Source organism: Numenius arquata, chromosome 8 (assembly GCF_964106895.1).
Source record: "Numenius arquata chromosome 8, bNumArq3.hap1.1, whole genome shotgun sequence".
NCBI lineage: Eukaryota > Metazoa > Chordata > Aves > Charadriiformes > Scolopacidae > Numenius > Numenius arquata.
Genome location: NC_133583.1, coordinates 40139423 through 40158495, shown reverse-complemented (window position 1 = coordinate 40158495; position 19073 = coordinate 40139423). Strand labels below are relative to the sequence as shown.

Sequence of the window (19073 nt, the reverse complement as noted above, 5' to 3'; positions counted from 1 at the left end):
AGTTTTGTCCCTTATTTTAGGATTAAGCAAAGCCATTTGCCTATGTTTTGAGTGTGGATATAGATGGTTTTTTGATTATAAGCTCTTTTCTGATATGTTCCTCATTTTTTTGGCACTATATTTAGAATTTTCTTTACTAAGCAAATCCAACCCGAGACCTATTTGAGAAAGTGATTTTTCTTATCACAGGCTCAGTTCACGTAGAAAATATGAGACTACTTTGGTACTTTCTTTACTATGGAAGAGTAGCACCTTTGCATAAAATTAAGTCATAGGCAGGACAAGGAATGGGACATTCATAACTGGTCTTACAGGCAATTCCCAAATATTGTAGGGAGATCCAGGAATTCACAAATATTATTCTAGTCTTTGAACTAAAATAAATACCACAGGGCCAACATCAAGGAATTATTCTCTGACCCACTCCGTTCTGGCCAAGTATCCACAGAATATCCACAGAAAATGTTTGACTTTCAATGGGTAAGAAAAAGCATAAAAGTTTGTAGAAAAGGGAAAACTTTGGGTGTACAATTTCAAGCCCAGCTAACAGTGTTATCAGCACCAATAATTTTATCAAATATCTTCTGATACTTAGAGCCTCAGATTCTGGACTTGTAAGACTGTGAGCATCCCATATATGCCATAGTGAAGAAGAAATGCTTGAAAACATGAATCTATATCCACACTGAGGGATTTGAATACGAAGATTTAAAAAAATCTCTCAAAATAATATTTAAAATCTAACAGCTATAAAATAAAGTTTGTTTTGGTTTACTTTGATTTCTTTACTTAGGTTATAAAGACTTGAGAAAGACAAAGTATTTTGTAGATGTCCTCAGTCAATTAATTATTCTGCAGATATCATGACAACAACAAATTTTTTGTAAGATTCCTAATATTCTTACATTTGTATCAGGTCAGTGATACTGAAAACAACTATTGCCATGAAACATACAGTTCTTTCTGGAGAATGCAAATATATTGTAGGTGAAGATGATATGACACTTATTATACCTGATTGTTTTGCTGATCTAGTTAAAACTGGCTTTCTGGTGTGAACTTAGCTCGCATTCATGTAGGAGAATAGTTCTGATTTTCTTTTTTTATATGTTCTTTGGTTCCTAGTTGATCCTAATGGATCAATTAAATGATGTAATAGCTGGTGAGACATCTTGCAAAATTGTAGATAACATAAATTCATAAGTATTTCCCAGTAGTTATGTAAACGGGAAAATAAATCTTTTTTGTAATGAGTGAACTGAGTTTTTGGATATATACTTTTCTAAGGGTTTATGAATGACAGGCTCAAATTATAACCCTAACTTCTTTCTGAAATTCTACTAATGACATACTTGAAAAAAGTAGCAACTTCTAATGAAAAGAGAGTTTGTTACCAAGTTTTCTGAATACATTTTTTCTTCCTGGCAAAACTCTTAGCTGTGAACCTTGTTATCTTTTTAGTAGTACCACATACGTATTAAGATTTCAGGGTATACTTTCAAAGACTGTATATAGATAAAAAGATAAAATAATTACTCATGATGTCAGATGGGATGTTGCTGGGAAATACTAACTGTTCCTATTTTAAAGACAATGAAAGTAAGAAATGTAAAATGCACACTGTGTCCAAGAGAGAACTAGCTTTAAAGCCACAGTTACCAAAAAATTTAAAGGGAAATATTTTCACCAGCATCTTCTCACTTTTGTGAAATACAGTATACAAATTTTGGAACCATCATTTTTGTTTTATTTTATCATTCTTTCCCAATTATACAAAATGCCACTTCTGAAATCATCTTTCTTTTCTGATGCTCTCATCCAGTGAAATATGGTACCCTTACACACATTCCTCAGTCTTCCTTCCTCCACTATATCAATCTCAAGTATTTTTTGTTGAGGTCAGGATTCTACAGAGATTTGTACTTACCTTTGTGCTTGTTCTCTCATGTATGTCATATCACTATCTTTCTTTCAGCCCTCCCTTTTAACAGCCGCTTTCACTTTTGCCAGTCCTAATTTTGATTATTATTCAGGATATGTTTTCTGTTTAAAACAATCTTCATGTCATAATTTGTCACCATATGGTGTGAATTTTAATTCACTCTCCAGGAGCACCTTTATCCTCCTTTGTGCCCAGTTATTTTCTTTGCACCATATTTTCCTTAGCTGGCATGCACTGTATGCAATTTAGGGTAAGAATTTAGCTACCCTAGATGCTGATGAAGTCTTACAATGCCTTTCTTATACTTACAAAATAATGATTCCTAAGACCTGTTCAAATATGAACTCCAGTGGTCTGCTGTAGTAGTGTCTGGAGGCTTGTTTTTTTAGTGATGAAGATCATGGGCTCCATCTATGTTATGAGGCAATGACATGTTATGTTGATATCTGCCTACTGACCTTTTCCCCAGCTGGACCAGCAGCACCTGGGTCCCCAGATGGACCTGCTCGACCTTTTGGACCTTCTGGACCGTCTTCTCCTCGTGGACCTGGCTGACCAACTTCTCCCTAAAATATACCACCTTATAAATATGGAACAATTGCCTTTATGCATATATTACACAGACTACCTATAATTCCTTGAAAATAGGTTTTCAGTAAATTTAAGTAGAGATTAGAATAATAGAATCATAGAATGGTTTGGGTTGGAAGGGATCTTTAAAGGTCATCTACTCCAACCCTCCTGCAATGCACAGGGATATCTTCAATTATATCAGGTTGCTCAGAGCTTTGTCCAATTTCCAATTAGGAAAGTACCATTGCTTATGTTCATTATATAAATGCAAATACATATAAATTAGACATTGAATATTACTTTCACAAGTGTAAGAGCCCAGTCATCTCGCCTGAAGAAGCTGCATTTGGAAACTGCAAATTCTTATTTTTCCTTCCCTAAATTCTTGTGAAGGCACTCTGAAAATCCATAGAAAGCAAAATGTCTGTATCTAAGTACTTATGTGGATACCACCTTCACAGATATTTTTGTATACAGACAACACACATAGGTCAGGAGCCTCTCCTGAGAAGTTTTTTTAGAAACTCCACAACACTTCCTATGAAAGGAAGTAAGTGCCCATTGGGGTAAAAACCCAGCATTTTGGCAAGATGCTAGGTTGGAATGGAAACATCTTAACCTGGATAGATTAATTTTCCTCAGGCAGATACTGGAGATCTTGGAATCTGGAAAAGGAGATTCCCTAGAAAGAAGCTTAGTGAAAAGGATATCCAGGACTGATGTTCTCCTCCTCTTTATAAGTGTGCCATTGTTGATTCACAAGAACCAAACCTCTGGCTCAAATGTGTGCATGCACAGGCAATAGAAATAATTAAAGCTACTAGCTTTTATTTTATTTTTAGTTTAAATTTATTTGTTCATTTCAGTGATCCTTTCAAAGTGTTATCACTTAAAGTTTTTAAGAACATATGGGATATGAATAAATGCTTACCCGGTCACCTTTAAGGCCCATGTCCCCTTTAAATCCTGGAAAACCATCTTCACCCTAAAAAAGGCAAAAATGCATGTAATGACTTTTAGTAATAGAGAGTTGTTTGTTTTTTTTCTGCAGACAATAAGAAAATAGATTCACTATAGAATAAATTAATTTGCATAGATAAAGTGAGAAATCCAGAGACCAAGAAATCTAATATTAAGATAAAGTATATCAGTGCACTATACAAAATGACTTTTTAGTTTGAAAGATCCTAATAACAGCTTTTTAAAGCTGTTTAATGTCTGTTTAAATATAGAGACAATATAATTCTTCTGTTTTATTATGAATTATCCTGTAAAGTCCTTTCTTAACTCTTAAGCTAGTCTTGAGTATCACTCTTTTTAATAAGGCCATCCATTCATTTAACTAAAAAATTATTCAGTGTTATTCTTTTTGATAGCAGAACATCCCTTTTAATTAATTTTTCTTTTAGTCTTAATAGTATCATGAAAGGAATAAAAAAAAATGGCTAGTTGTGACATTTTAATAAAAAAAAGACATATATTAATGTTCATAACCTAAAAGAAGTAGTCATACTCTACATCTAATGAGGAGACATTAAAATTAAAAAAAAATCAAATAGGCAAATATAATTTCTCAGTAGTATGTGTCCATGTAAAAAAAGATGAGGTAACTCATTGTAATTCATTGAATAAAATATACTAAAACCCATTCTAAAAGCAGTTTTCCCATGCATTCTAGAAGGTGGAACTAAGCTTTATATGGTCATCTTACATTGCATAAATTAAAATTTCAAGGTGATCTTTTTTAAAATTTACAGAGAGGTGAAAAAAGTAGTGTGCAGAATACATGAAAAAAGTTTTAGTTGTAAATGTTTCTCAGTTATGGCCATGGACAGTAATAATTATATGAGAACACTTTGAAACATATCTGCAAGGACTGACCACGTGCCAACTACTGACCAAATGGCTGCCAAATGAACTGAAACTCTTCTTCACAGTGAGGTTCCAGCTATTGAGATTTACAAGAAGTTGATTTTATTCCATGTAGGAGGAGAGAGCTGAATGCTCTATTTCTTCTTCTGCTGTTAACAAAAAATAAAATAGCTAAAGGCTTCGAGTCACATTTACTGGTCAGTACAGAGATGGACCTCCTCTGATATCCCTGAGACCATTCCAGATCTACGAAGTCTTTCCTGAATGATCAGTTTATTTATTTCTGTCTCTTACAGTGCTTTCCTCCATGTAATGGCACCTGAATAATTTCAGTAAAAAAAGGATGGTGTAACAGACCTTTAAAGCACTATGAGGACAATCTATGAAATATCTCTGTGTGACCCTTAGAGGTATTCATTGAAGTTCAGTGTCTTATTGCAACTGTGAGATTAATTTTTAGGAACACAAAAATATTGTGGAATTTATCCTAATCTTTAATGATTGATACACATATACATACACATATACACATGTATATTAAGCTTATTTATATGTGAGCCCATATTTTATCCTAGTTGGATATTAATCACTCATTAAGGCACAAGAAAATCTGTTTTTTTGAACCATCCAGTCTCCACAGGTATTAATCACATTCTTTTTGTGGCTTAGATTCAATGAGAAACTCTAAAATGAGTACACAGACTAGACAAACTGTGGTTTAGGAAAGTCTGAAAACGTGCAGCAGCTCTTGGCATCTGAGCCTGAAAGACAGATTTCTAGTGCTGAAATCAAGGGGTTTTGGCAACACTGCATCTTCTGCTTTAGAAATATCTAAAAATATATACACAATAGCCACCAGAGCCACAAAGCTGAATTTGCCTGTGTGGTCAAGAGGTATGACTGATGGTGTTTGTCATCTGTCTCTTATTCTGAGTGCTGAGGAACATGGGAATTTAAACCAATACTGGCTGTAGTTTCAGACACTGCAGATCATCAAAAGTCAGTATAGATTGCAGTAGTTGGTGTTTGCTCTAGTAAGAGCTCTATTTACAGAATTAATGGTATCAGGGGGATGTAAATCTTTCTTCATGTTCATACATGTGCATCTGACTGCGGCTGTCCGTCAGTTTGGCAAAGCCAAAGATCTGGGGGAAAAATACCTGGAACGTAGAAAGCCATTGAAAGATGTACACAAATACTACAAAATCTAGCCTACATCACTATCAAAACAGATACAATAATACTATTATCACCACAAATATCTTTGAGGCACAAGCTTCTCAGTATCCACTATAGTATGCATTAACCAGAGAGGGGATGTCTAAAGAAAGGGGATGTCTAATTCTCTACTTAAGAGCACCTTAGAGAGAAGTTACTTAAACTGGTGTGAAGAGAATCCAAAACTATTCTAATAACTGGAGGTTTTATACTAACTTTGTACCAGTGTAAATAGCCATGGAGGTCACTGGTTTATGAATTGGGCTTGGTACATCCTTAGGCTAAGTCAAAAATAAACCCACTGCTGCAAGAGAAAACACACTGCAGTGAAGGAGACAGAAGATGTTGCAGTGAAATAAGGAACACAGAAGAAGGGAAAGGAATGCAGTCGATTTACCTTTTCACCTTTGGATCCTTTGAGACCACGGACACCATCAGCTCCCTAAAGAAATAATATAAAGAATTACCCACATGCATATATTCAAAAAGGGGTGGGGGGAGGAATTCAGTAATTAAATCTCACCTTTACACCACGAGGACCTGGATAGCCAATGGGACCCTGAGGACCTGGAGGCCCCTAAAATATATTGGAGTAAAGAACTTTTGTTTGTACAGTACTTGGTTAGCAAGCAGTTCTCTTCTGAGTCTAATCCTTGTTCTTTCACTATAATGCAGCAGCCTTGTGTGAGACATCAAAATAACACTGGGCTGCCTGTCACTAAGAAAAACAACGCATGGCACTGCAAAACGCCCTTCAATGTCACTATAAAACTATTAATAGAATTATGAACTTGGTAGTACGTGTATATTTGGGAAAAATCTATCCACAATAGAAATTGTCTGAAACAATGTTAAGTGGAAAATGTAACAAACAAACAAACAAACAAAAACAAACAAAAAGATGCCAATTAGAAACCAGTGGTGTCTTACTGGAGAAAATGTATATGTTAATCATGATGATGACATAAGTCAAAAGTAGAGATCAAAATAATGATAATAATAAAAATCATGGTCTTTAAAAAAAAAAGAGATTCCAAACTAAAAGCTATAAGGCTCATGGTGCTATCAATACTGACCGGTGTCTGGATGCTGCTATTTACTGTCTGCTGAGGATTTTAAAGATGCTCAACTTCGATACTATGCAATCCACTGGCAGTGTCTAAAGAAAGTGAGTTCTGTAAACAGTGGAAGCAAGGAAGCCTGAAAACATACACGTATGTGTCTGAGGCTGAGCTGCTTTGATGACTCTCTGATGCCTGAGACGGACAGATAACAGAATCTTTCCCTAATGGAGCCATTGATAAAGTCTTTTTCCCCTTTCCAACTGTGCCTTTTCACAAAACCTATTAACATCTCTGAGAAATAAAATTTTCTATTAAATTTGGCTGAAATTGATCAGTAAATTCAAAAAGCATAAGGAACAACTGACAGATGGTCACATACCTGTACTTTCAAAACATAAATGAACTCTGTAAGCTTTATTTTCCTAAGAAATCAGGATAAAATCTACAAGTCTCTAACAGATAACAACATTCTGGACAAATAGTATTATGCTGGTGTCAGTGGAATTGTTTTTTCTGAAATGCCCTATTCGTTCATTCATCCTATTTACCCAGAATACAACCTTTTAGTATCGCCACTGAAATCAGTTCCGCAACTGAAACTGATTTCAGGTGCTATAAAGGAAGCTATTCAGGATAAATAAGGGTCAATATTGAGCAAGCAGAATGCTTTAAAGAGCCCCAACACCCTTCAATGCTTTATAAAGAAATGACTTTTCACTGTCATTGACTTGAAGGTGACCTAAAAAATACGATGCGTATGCATGCATTTGTAAATCTTAAAAAAAGAAGGTTCTGAAGCACCCTAGTGGGTACTCAATACAATGGAATTGTAAACTCAAACTATTTGCAAGTTATCTACATCAAATGTATGCCACTTTTATTGCTTGCCATTCTGTCAACTCCACAACCAGTTTTACTTTAAAAGTAAAACTTTTATACTTTACTCTGTATTATTTAGAATCTCTGTAATGTTGTGAATATATGAAAATATAATAAATTTGTTTGTCTACACACAGATGCTTTGAACGTGTCATGGGTCTTATATTAGCTTCCTACATAGTTCTTGGAGCAACAAAGGTGTCATACAGCTGAAAAACTGCCAAAGATTTCCTTGAAAGCTATGTAAATAAATGGAAAAGTTTTAAAACTCACCAATGCACCTTTATCTCCAGACTGACCCTCTTTGCCAGGATGGCCCTGATTTAAGAAAAATGTATCTGATTTGGAAAATATTCATTTTTTGGTAGTGAATTTTTATTTTAAAAACACAATTATTTAAACACTTTAATTTCAGGTCACTCATCATCCTTCTTCTGTATTAGAACATACACACAAACATAACAACTGAAAAGCTGGACAATAGTTACATTAATGTTAATGTTTTAGGAATATCCTGATCACCTCTTCTGTTTTGCTAATGTTTCAGCAGTAAAAGGTTTTTAATGTAAGACACTCTGAAATATGATTTCTAAACAAGCAGATTAATTAATATTACAACATGTAGACATTCCTAAAATTCTTTAAAAGATTATGGAATCTATTGCAGAAGCCAATAGAAGGCTGATCAAGTTTTAACAATCTATGTCTGTTTTAAACTGTAACATGCTTTTAAAACAAAATATGTTTATGCCTTAGTCTTTTGTTCTGTATCACTGACAGTACTGCAGAACTCAAAACATTAACTGATCCGTTGTTTTTCTTTCTTACAAAAATTACACTAAAATGCTGCAAAATTTAAAGGCAATTTAATGAAACTAAAGGTTAATAGAAGATTATTGTTTCTGAGAATCAGTCAGGAATCCTGTTTCTATTCAAGCTCATCAGTCTTGTTAGAGAAGCATAGTAAATCGATAGTTTTGCCAAGTATGTTGTCCCATATACCATGTAGCTGGTTACTAAAACCATTCATGTTTTGGTGTCATTGACATCCCAAAATGTTTTCAGTGTGTCAAATATGATACGAATTTGATGTGGCTTTAATCTTATATGACAAACCTCTGGTGCTTATATTCAATTTTCTGGCCTTGGAAAACAGTTTAAAATATGTTCTTTATTAAAAGAATGATTAAAATAAAAAGTATTTGATACTTGCTGACCAGTGATTGTTAATTGTCCTTTAAAAGTTTGTCTTACTAACTCTGAACACTTGTTATTTGCTTTCTAAAATGCATGTATGTCAGTTGTTTAATCCTAATCTCCTAGAATATGTTTTCTTCTATACAAAATTCCAGTATCAGAGGTATCTATAACATCAAGTGACTTTAAAAATGCTGCTATTAAAGAGAATACTTATATCCCTTTAGATTTCCATTAATTCCAGTATACCACTTTTAGCAGTGTCTCGCCTTCAAAATAGAAGGACATTTCCTCACATAGAAGTGAAACGAAATAGCATAGCAAGAATTTTCCTGATTTCCTGAAAAAATACTCTTGAGCTTTCACCTGATCTTAACACAGATATCATGGGAGCAGTTACAAAGCTCATTACAATCAGGAAGGTACCTCTCATTGCCTTCAATCACTAGTGTAATTCTACAGTTGTAAATATGTCATGTCAATTAGAATGGTCAATTAGTTTAACCTGCCTCTCCTGCCTTTCCTCTGAACAAACCTACTTGTGCATGAGGGAGATAATTTTGGGTAGGTGTACTGCATCTGGCTAGGAAGGAGTTAATTTTCATCATAGCAGCCCATATGGTGCTGTGTTTTGAATCTGTGACTAAAACTGTGTGCTTGCACAGCGTGGATTTTTTCTCTTTGTCCCATTCTAACCCCTCATTTAGTAGGCTGGGGGTGGGCAAGAAGCTGGGAGGGGACACAACTGTCCCAAACTGACCAGAGGGATATTCCATAACATATGATGTCATACTCCACAACAAAAGCTCAGGAAAAGGAGAAGGAAGCAGGGGACATTCATGGTTATGGTTTGTCTTCCCAAGTTACCCTTATGTGTGCTGAAGACCAAATTTCCAGCAAGTGGCTAGCCATCTGCCTGCAGATTGGAAGTAGTGAATGCACCCCTTATTTGCTTTGCTTGTGTAAGTAGCTTTGCTCCACTTATTAAACTGTTGTTACCTCAACCCACAAGTTTTTTTTTGCTTTTGATCTTCTGATTCTCTCCCCCATCCAGCTGGGGTGGGAGGGATTGAGTGACTGGTTGGGTGCTTAGCTGCTGACTAGGGTCAACCCGCCACAGTAGGGATATATATCAGGTACAGACCTGTGCTAACACCTGATTATCTCTTATGGCATTTCTCCCCAGCTTTTAAGGTTCAACAAGATGCAGATTTTAAAATAATGCTTATGTTTGGAAATTAATATTGTTCCCAGCATGCAGAAAAGGATAAAGGGGAAGGTTCAAATGTTCAGACGATGATTCAAGACACAGAATTGCAGCTGGACTATCATTGCATATTTAACATTCTTCATGAAGATGGTACTTTGGCAGGTAAAAGAGTGATTGTGAGAGCCTTGGGTACAATTCTGTATTTGTAATAATAAGCATCTAAGCAATGAAAGCCCTGAAGTCAGTTCTGTTCTTATCCTAGCAAAACCCTGCTAAAAGTCAGCTTTATTTAACTTAAAAGAAAAATTGTAGGGGAAATGACATGGGGAGGAGAGAGATAGTCTGAGAAGTCACACTGACTGCCTAATGGCTCTTGGTGGTACAAGAAGATGATGTTTTTGATGCAAGAAAGCTTGTGTTTACGCATGTCATTATGAACAATGATTCCGTTTAAGTTTAATGCTTGAACTGTAAACAGCATTACTCAGGTGGTTAAACTCTGTTCACATGAGTGAATACATCCTCAGAGCTAAACTGAATTCCTTTCTTCTTCCAAGATTCTAAAGTTTGGCTTAGGTCTGTCCCAGTGTAGACAATGAAAAAGAAGCTCAAACATTTAATATGCACCTTAGGTCAGGAAGCAGAGAAAGATCTAGTTTACTCTGTTTCCTCAGAAAACAAGTGGTGAGCATTTTTACAGATGATTTGCTTTGCCATACTGACATAGTAGGAATACAGTGAGACAGTATCTGGCCCTTTGTGTGTCAGGTTATTTACACATCCTTGCAGATGTTTCAGATGGATTTCAGCATCTGGGACCAAATTTTAAAAGCCCACAGGCACTTTTAGCATCTGCTTCAAAAATGTAATTATCTTAGCCTTAACAACTCTAATGATACAGAGATTTTGGAGGGATTTTATAATGCTGTTGCCAACTAGGACTATCAGAGCTTCTACTCTCCATTTTCTTTTTGCTATACAGGTATCCAGAAATATTTATTACTTGGTAAAAGCATTTAAACATTCAAGGGATGAAATATTTGGTTACTTACAGGAGGCCCATCAGAACCAGGAAGGCCAGGAAGGCCAGGCTTGCCTTGAGGTCCCTAAATGCAGTAACAGAGACACATCATAAGAACAATAGCGAACATTCTATCATTTGCTAGGATGATGAAGGATCATCCTTGCTGAGGACTGGTATGCCCTAAACCAGCAAAGTACCTTAAATCTTTTTAGTATTTTAATCTCTGTTAAAACAACTGGCAAACCCACCCCAGGTGTAGAGTAGCTGTAAGAAAAATAATAATAATTTTTAAAAAGAGGAAAAAAGATCCCACCCATATCCAATACATGGAACTTTAAGAGCTAAGGATATAAAATGTAGTTACACCTAAATCTCTTTATAGAGGTATCAGGGCTAAACAAAAAAATATAACAAAACTAAACCCAGAAAGATACTATCATACAATATATAAGCGCAAGGCCAGTTCTTACAATCTTTAGCAAATACAAATCACCTGTATTTTTCAATGAGGTGCTTGTCTGAGAACAGGCTTCAGGAATTACCCTATGAACATGCACACACATAACACAAGGCGGGGAAGAATTCTCCCGTGTACAAAATAAACTATTTTTTAGAATTTCAGGAATAAAAGGGATCACCATATGAAAGATACCAACAAGATTAAGAGGCAAAGAGTATAGGTTAAGAACCCCAGTGCTTACAGCTGAAAGGCATGGTATGTCTTTGTGAAAGCCTCTGGAATGTGTTTACTGTGGACCTAGCCCATTTTCCTAGGATAATACTTCTTAGGCACACAGGCAGTTAAAAAGCATGTATGTTGTTTCCTAAAATCTCCTTCAATTTCTTCTAAAGTATATACTAAACAGTGAATGGGAGCAAAATCAAAGAAGAACCATTAGAGCAGGAATTCAGCAAAAAGAGGAAAAAAGTAAAATTAGCATAAAATTCAATAGTGACATTTTTTAAATTAACAGAAGACGTGTTTCAAACCACAGGAACTTGTACGTACAGATAGATCAGGAAAAAAACACCAATTCTCACTACAGTATGCCAATTACACTGCAGAGTTATGTCAAAGTATAATCCTTGAAAAAAGAGAAGAGTCAGACTTGAGTAGTTAAAACTTTGTTATAAAAAAGAGATTGATAGAAATAATTTTCACAGCTTGCTGTGAAATTAACATACAAGTACACACTGTTTAATATTGTAGATGGGATTCTGAAGCTAATAACAGAAAATGAATACAAAATAAAGGAAGGAAATTACGCATGTGAAAAAGTGTATATAAGAGGGAAGCCAGGTGTCCATTGGTTATTAATTTACTTGATGATCTCAGGAAGATCTGCTAATTTTTAGATCTTAGGTTACTATTCCGTAAAACATAGCAAAGCCCTTAAGCACATAAGCAAGGTTGTTGCACAGAACTGACTGTGAAATACCAGAATAATGCTGTAACTTACTTTTTCACCAGGAGGTCCAATAGGACCTTGCGGACCAGGAAGCCCCTATTAAAAAGAAACCAGTGTGAGAAACCAGGGAGAACAATATACATACATTCACCCTACTAAAGGTCCCTCATTAATCTGTTTAAACACACTGGCAAATATAAGTGGCTTTCTTTTTCCCCCTTACGAGTTAGATCAGGAGTTTTGTGTGAGCCTTTTGCACAAGCCACTATTCTGGCAGTAGGTCTGTAACAAGATCCTATTCAGAACCCTCCTCCAGGTGTGGCCATTCCTGCTGCATTCCAGGAACACTGAATGAGTCATTTTTCTCCTGAATGAAAAATCCCTCTGAAAGCTTACTTGAAAACTCTGCTCCCACTGCCCTCGGCACATTTGCACTATTATTTATAAAATCCTTGAAGCTTTATCAGTTTTACACATAAAAAGCTAACCTTTTAGTAATTTCCATTTATTAAACATTTGCCGCACATTACATTGTATTTCTTGAGAGTTATTTTACACTTACTTGTGGGCCTGGGATTCCTTGCTGACCAGGAGGTCCTGGTTCCCCTTGAGGACCCTACCATGCAAAAAAATACCAGGGCATTAGGTTTGCATTTCTGCATTACAGATCTTCATTGTCAGGACTAAAAGGAATACAAACTCATCTTTGTTCCTCCCTCTTTAAAGTCTACCAACAACTTTCTATCCAGTGTGATATTTTTTCATGCTAATGAATATCATGGCCTTTTCTTCAATACAGAGTAACAGCTCACATAAGATCTAAGCACTGGAGTCCATGGTGCTAAAGGAGCTTGAGAGAAAGCATGATTAGGCCTTTTGGCTGAAAACTAAGTAATAGAAGGCTGCTCTTTTCTGTATCAGATCATAATGAATCTCAATATTTTGACAGAAAAGTTTAATTAAATGGAAGGGAAGGCATAGCGGCAGGGAAAAGAGAATGTGGAAAGGATTCTTAGAGTCTACTCCCTTTTAAATTCCCAGCTTACTTACTTACCATGTTTCCTTTTGGGCCTGAAGGTCCATCAACACCTGCAATGCCCTACAACAAACAGTATAAACATGAAAAACTTTTGGTGGACTTCCATTTTTCTTCTTGCAATTGCAAATACAAAACAGTTCATACGTACAGGTTGTCCAGGGGGACCAGGTGTACCTCTGGGGCCCAGTAATCCCCGTGGACCCTGGAAGAGAAAAAACACTTATTAACACCTGCATGATTTTTTCTGAACAAAAAGAGGCCCAGGAGCAAGACCAGGCAAGGAATGTCATAAGGAGTAAGAAGGATGAGGGAAAGGCAGCATAAGGGTTGACACAGAAAGAAAGAAACAAAGAAAGAAAGAAAGAAAGAAAGAAAGAAAGAAAGAAAGAAAGAAAGAAAGAAAGAAGGAAGAAATGAAAAAATTCACTGATAACAGATTCTCCTGAAGGCCACCATATGTCTGAACAGGATGTCAGTGGAAGGGCAAACTTTGATTTAGCCATTGTATGGTCCTTTCAGAGACTGGTAGGAGATAACTATTTGTATTTCCTCATACAGAACATTAGCACGGCATCCTCCACTAAAGTGTCAGTTGTGTCTTGGCTTGATGGTCTGACATGAATAGTAGCATACTTTTGTATTCTTCTCTTCAGAAAACATGATGGGCTGTCATACTCTATACTACTATTCTAAGTGTAAAACAGTGCTTTTACCTGTAGTAAAGATTGAATAAAAAAATTAAAAATTACTAATAATTCTATTATAATAAATGCAAGGAATTCTGGAAACCAAAATCAGGTTTGTTCCTCTTTTCAGTAAAATATTCCACAGAAGACCAAGGGCTATTCTCCTAAACAAAATGAGCAAGATTTGGTCTATAACATAATCTTTTTGCTCTATACTATGTAAATGAATATTAGTTTTCATCATTTGTGTCATCACTCATGTCATGCCATTAAAGCAGGCAGGACTGAGTCTCTAGTCTCCTCATATGATATAGTCCCAAATCAATAACACTGACTCTGTAGTGACTTCTTCCTACTTTGTGAGTAGGTATCAGTATATCATACATTTAGAGTAAAATTCCCCTTTCTGAGGCTTGATTTCTTGCCTGCAATGCAGAACTCTGCTCTGCAGTGACAGCACCTGCAGAATTCCAACTGGCAGCAGTGGAAATTCTGTACGTGAAACAAGTGTACGAATACACAAAGAAGCACAGTAGTGTGAAAAAAGAGAAGAAGCCAGGCCTTATTTTCTAATAAATAGATGTTTGGAAAACATTCTCAAAGCAACAGGGGCTTGGTTAGAATGTCATGTACAATGGACTGTAGTGACTGTTTTACACAACAGGATGGGAAAAGGCCTTTGTGATTCTGGAAGTTGTGTACACTTGGCTGGATGTATCCCTGACTTAATTCTAATCCTGTAAGTAGTGTTTCACCCGTAACAAAACTGTTCATTTGTTTGCTTTTCAGCCAGAATACATACTCTCTGTATACACACACAGAGAGTAATTTTTATACCTGGAACTCAGAACAGTTCAATGGAAAGGAAACAAATCTGAGAGTGACTTTTGTTTGTAACAGAAGCAGAAGAATAAGAAAGCATTGCTTACAGCTTCACCTGGGAGACCTCTTGGTCCAACTTCTCCATCTTCTCCCTGTTTTTGTACAAAGGGAATAGAAGATTTAGAAAAAAAGAACATGAACACGTTCCTATTACATGAAGATTCACTCTAGATTTTACTGTGTAAATAGCAACTTACTCTTGATCCATCCTCACCAGGTAACCCAGGAGGTCCCTGTGGGCCACGGTCTCCCTATAGAATAAGGAAAGTCATTAAAATAATACATTTGTTGCTGGAAACAATGATGGATGGGAAGGGAAATGGAAATAAATGTGTTAGCTGAAGTCTGATGTGTCAAAACACGTCTTGACACAGTGATGTAAATCTGTAGGTTATAGTAATTGGTAAAGTCTTTTATTACACTAGTATAAAAACAAATGAACATTATTAAAACAATGAACTACTTGTGTTTGTAAAATATCACTCTGTAACTATTCTTGGCCCCAGAACACACACGAACTACTGCTATAAAATGCAGTTATGCACATTTTTCTTTGTCTCATCAGCACCTTCCCCCTCCTCCTCCACAATGGATTACTGCCAGTAAAATAAGATATGTGTACATGGGTCAGAATTTAATAAACCAACAGGTGGGTCCTGGAATATACATGGTGAAGTGCACTGACCACCTTTCAGAAACATGCGCCCTGGCACCAGTCATTGGGAGCTTTGGGACTGATTTGTCTGAGCCTTTGGAAGGCAGCCAGACTTCCACACTTCCCCTCAGAGGCTTGGGTTTTTCAAGTCTATACATGCAGAGCCTCAGTAGATTCTGGACCATACTTTTAGGATTTATTTTTCTTTCCCTATTTCTAAAGAGAACTAGTGTGCTGCATACCTCAAACACCACTGACTGACCTCTTTCTGGGCAGCGGGTTTTTAGACTGTGACTTCCTTCTGGCATTGGACAACAACCAAGTATTCATGCTGTTTTCCTTAATTTTATCAGTGTCTCCAAGGAGCCTGACCACAGCTGTGGATCCTAGCAGAGATACATGGAGTTACACTTTAGTGGCTCCATTCTTTACTCTTTCAAACTTTCATAGGCAATTTTGGGTAACTTGCTCTCTTGCTCCAGAGCTATCTAATATTAGGGATGTCAGGATTTTATTCTACTGCCTTTCTGTCCTATATAACTTGGAGTCAGCATGGGAGAGAATGAAATTCTATGAACTGCACTTTCATACCTGTAAGATGAATTAATACTGCAATTTCCATATTTTTCTAAATTTTGGAACTATACAATGTGATCTGCTGGTTCAGCATGTGTTTTTCTGTGGTAAATGACACTCCTGAAAGATGACATGAGACACGTGATCTATGCTCTGACTTCCAATTAATATGCAGGTCAAGACTGACTTAAGATTTCAAATATTGAAATCATTCATCCCCTCAAGGGCTACCTTTCCTGTCTTCCAATCACAGGGCACTTAGATTAGGAGCTTGCATTCAGTGTCCTGGTATTGTCAGTAAGAACAAAACTTCCTATCATTATCAGCATTCTCAGTTCTTCAATTCTCTAATCCTTTCCTTCAAATGTTGTCTTAAAGCCTGATTTTCTTTTTCCTTAGACCTTTTCTTCTAGTATATAGTGTCTTGCTTTTATACTGGAGAAGTGTTATGCATCTAGTAAATCTAAATAAGAAAAATTCGAAGTCATAGATATTGGGGCTAAAAGGAATATTCCAACATGTGGTCTGATCTCCCCAACATTGGAAGTCAGAGAATTGCATCCAGTAGCTCCTCTCCGACAACTGGTGTTTGACAGAAGCATAACCTCAGAGAGACATACATTAGAAGTAGAAGCAGAAATCTAAAGCAGAAATCCCAAGCAGAAATCCCCTGCTGTGATTATTTCTACACTTTGTAGGGAAAGATGCAGTCTCATCCTACAGATTGGTATGACACAAGGAGCGAGAGAGACATCCAATTCGCAACTCATAGTTCAAATACGACTAATTCTAAAAGCAGTTGTAAAACTTTTACTCTAAAGTTATGGGTTTTCAACATCAATTCTCTTACAGTTGAAACGTGACTACAACAGAAAAATGTTTCTCTTGTCTTTCTTTCAGTGCTTTTTATTTCAACCCAAAGAGAACTGAATATTTGCATTATATGTCATCAGTATATATGAATCTGAAGTGCTACAGCTATCTGATCTAGCTTTGAATTGAGCTGCTTTCAGAAAGACCATAGTTTGTACTTTTACAGAATATTTTCACAGAAACATGAGATCACAGTGATATTTAAATAGTGGGATGAAAGTAATGATGAAAAAAGTCCTTATTTTCATTACTATTTTGCAAATTTCAACCCAAGTTTACTCTTCTATTTTAATTTTTTTCTTTGTTTAGGGAATATGAAACAAATAGAATGTTTTTTATAAAATGAATTTCTTTATGACTTGGAAAGTCTCAGCCAGAGAATTCTAGTATTTCAGGTTGGAAAGCAGACATTCCCTGGCTGAACCAATTTCTGCTCAGCCTTGCAAGTGAAGCAGTGGCAAGAGCTTAATGTCTAGCCCCCTCTGCTGGTCACCTGCTGATCAAGCTGGATTTCAGTTATGTGATGTGCTCATTTCTTTACACTCTTTAAGTAAAATGGAATTATGAAAGAGGATCAAGACATCTCTGTATGACACTAGAAGTTCTTTTCCCATTGCAAACAGAACTCAAAAGAGTATCCTTGGATGCTATTATAAAGAACAATATTATGGGCCAACACAGTTGAGATTTTCTGGGAAGTGCAGCAACTGTGCCAACCCATTGAAGAGTGAGAGCTATAGTCACTTGTTGGTCATCAAGCTTTAGCACATATGGGAATGGTTCTGTTGACATTCACACTCACCGTTCCTTTTATGGTGCATTGCACTTACAAGTCAACAGTAAGGGAGGTACATTCAGTACAGTATGTTGTTACTAGCACATACATTAGGAGTACAATCTAAAGCAGAAATCCCCTGCTGTGATTATTTCTATACTTTGTAGGGAAAGATGCAGTCTCATCCTACAGATTGGTATGACATAAGGAGCGAGTACATTAGTTATTTTAAATATTACTTCAAGTTTTCTTAACTTACCTGATCTGTCTCTGATCTGTCTTTAAACTGCAGTTGTTGGAATAAGCCACACTAAACAATTCAGTTTGCAATTCAAATATTCAAATCTATTTTTTGAGCAAGCTTATCGGCAGGTTAAAATTTGTCATGCTGCTGATACAGAAACTTTATGCTAATTTCCTTTTCCTATTCCTATTTCCTTTAACAATCTCTTTAAGTCCAACAGGCAAATTCCTTAATTGAAAAATTAGAGCAAAATGTAGCTGAAGATGTGATCTGAATTCTGTAAATATATTTAAATCATTTATATATATATATGAATTGTTGTGTATTGATTGATATTACTAAAACGTTTTGTGAGGAATATATTATCTGACATTATAGATATTATTCTATAGTGTGAAAAGCTTACGTTCGGTTTTAACTTCCCCATAGTCCTTAGTGCTATTCTTAATGAATAGTGCATTATTTCTGTGACGGTATCAATGTGCTGTTGTATAAATATATATGTTTTTCTTACCCTGTTACCTTTGTCACCAGGGAGGCCAGGAAGACCATCAAATCCTCTGTCACCCTAGGAAAGATTAAATCACAGATTTAGTAAATAACTATTACATTCTATATTATTCTGAATAAATTGCGCCTTACTTCTAAAAGTTAATTTCTACCCTTGGTTATATGTACACTTTTGTTATTGAATGAAACACATGGAGGGGAGCACAGAGATCAAACGCACAAAATTTGCTTCTATGCATTAAGAAAAGAGAAAATGCCATACCAACTTTTTCACTGTGCTGTAATTATGCTATTTATAAAAAGAAGTCTGCATTTAAATAAAAAGCTTGATTCTAGCTGCACTTTGCAGTTGCAAAACTGACTTTACTATTATTGGTACTCTGTAACTAGAAACTGACTCAGAGGGATAGGAATCATGCCCTGAGAATCAAGATACTTCAAGGTC

The 19073-nt window shown here is 36.0% G+C and overlaps 1 protein-coding gene across 1 annotated transcript in view; it reads right to left on the bottom strand.

Moving 5' to 3' along the window:
- The window catches only part of COL11A1 (collagen type XI alpha 1 chain), a 160718-nt gene that overhangs the window by 69340 nt on the left and 72305 nt on the right, over positions 1–19073 (bottom strand). The window contains exons 18-30 of the mRNA XM_074152644.1: positions 18633–18686; positions 15193–15246; positions 15043–15087; positions 13576–13629; positions 13443–13487; positions 12951–13004; positions 12440–12484; positions 11008–11061; positions 7822–7866; positions 6129–6182; positions 6003–6047; positions 3447–3500; positions 2401–2508 (exon numbers count right to left, since the gene is read on the bottom strand). Of these exons, the coding sequence (XP_074008745.1) occupies positions 2401–2508; positions 3447–3500; positions 6003–6047; positions 6129–6182; positions 7822–7866; positions 11008–11061; positions 12440–12484; positions 12951–13004; positions 13443–13487; positions 13576–13629; positions 15043–15087; positions 15193–15246; positions 18633–18686 (711 nt within the window). The remainder of the gene's footprint in view (positions 1–2400; positions 2509–3446; positions 3501–6002; positions 6048–6128; positions 6183–7821; positions 7867–11007; positions 11062–12439; positions 12485–12950; positions 13005–13442; positions 13488–13575; positions 13630–15042; positions 15088–15192; positions 15247–18632; positions 18687–19073) is intronic.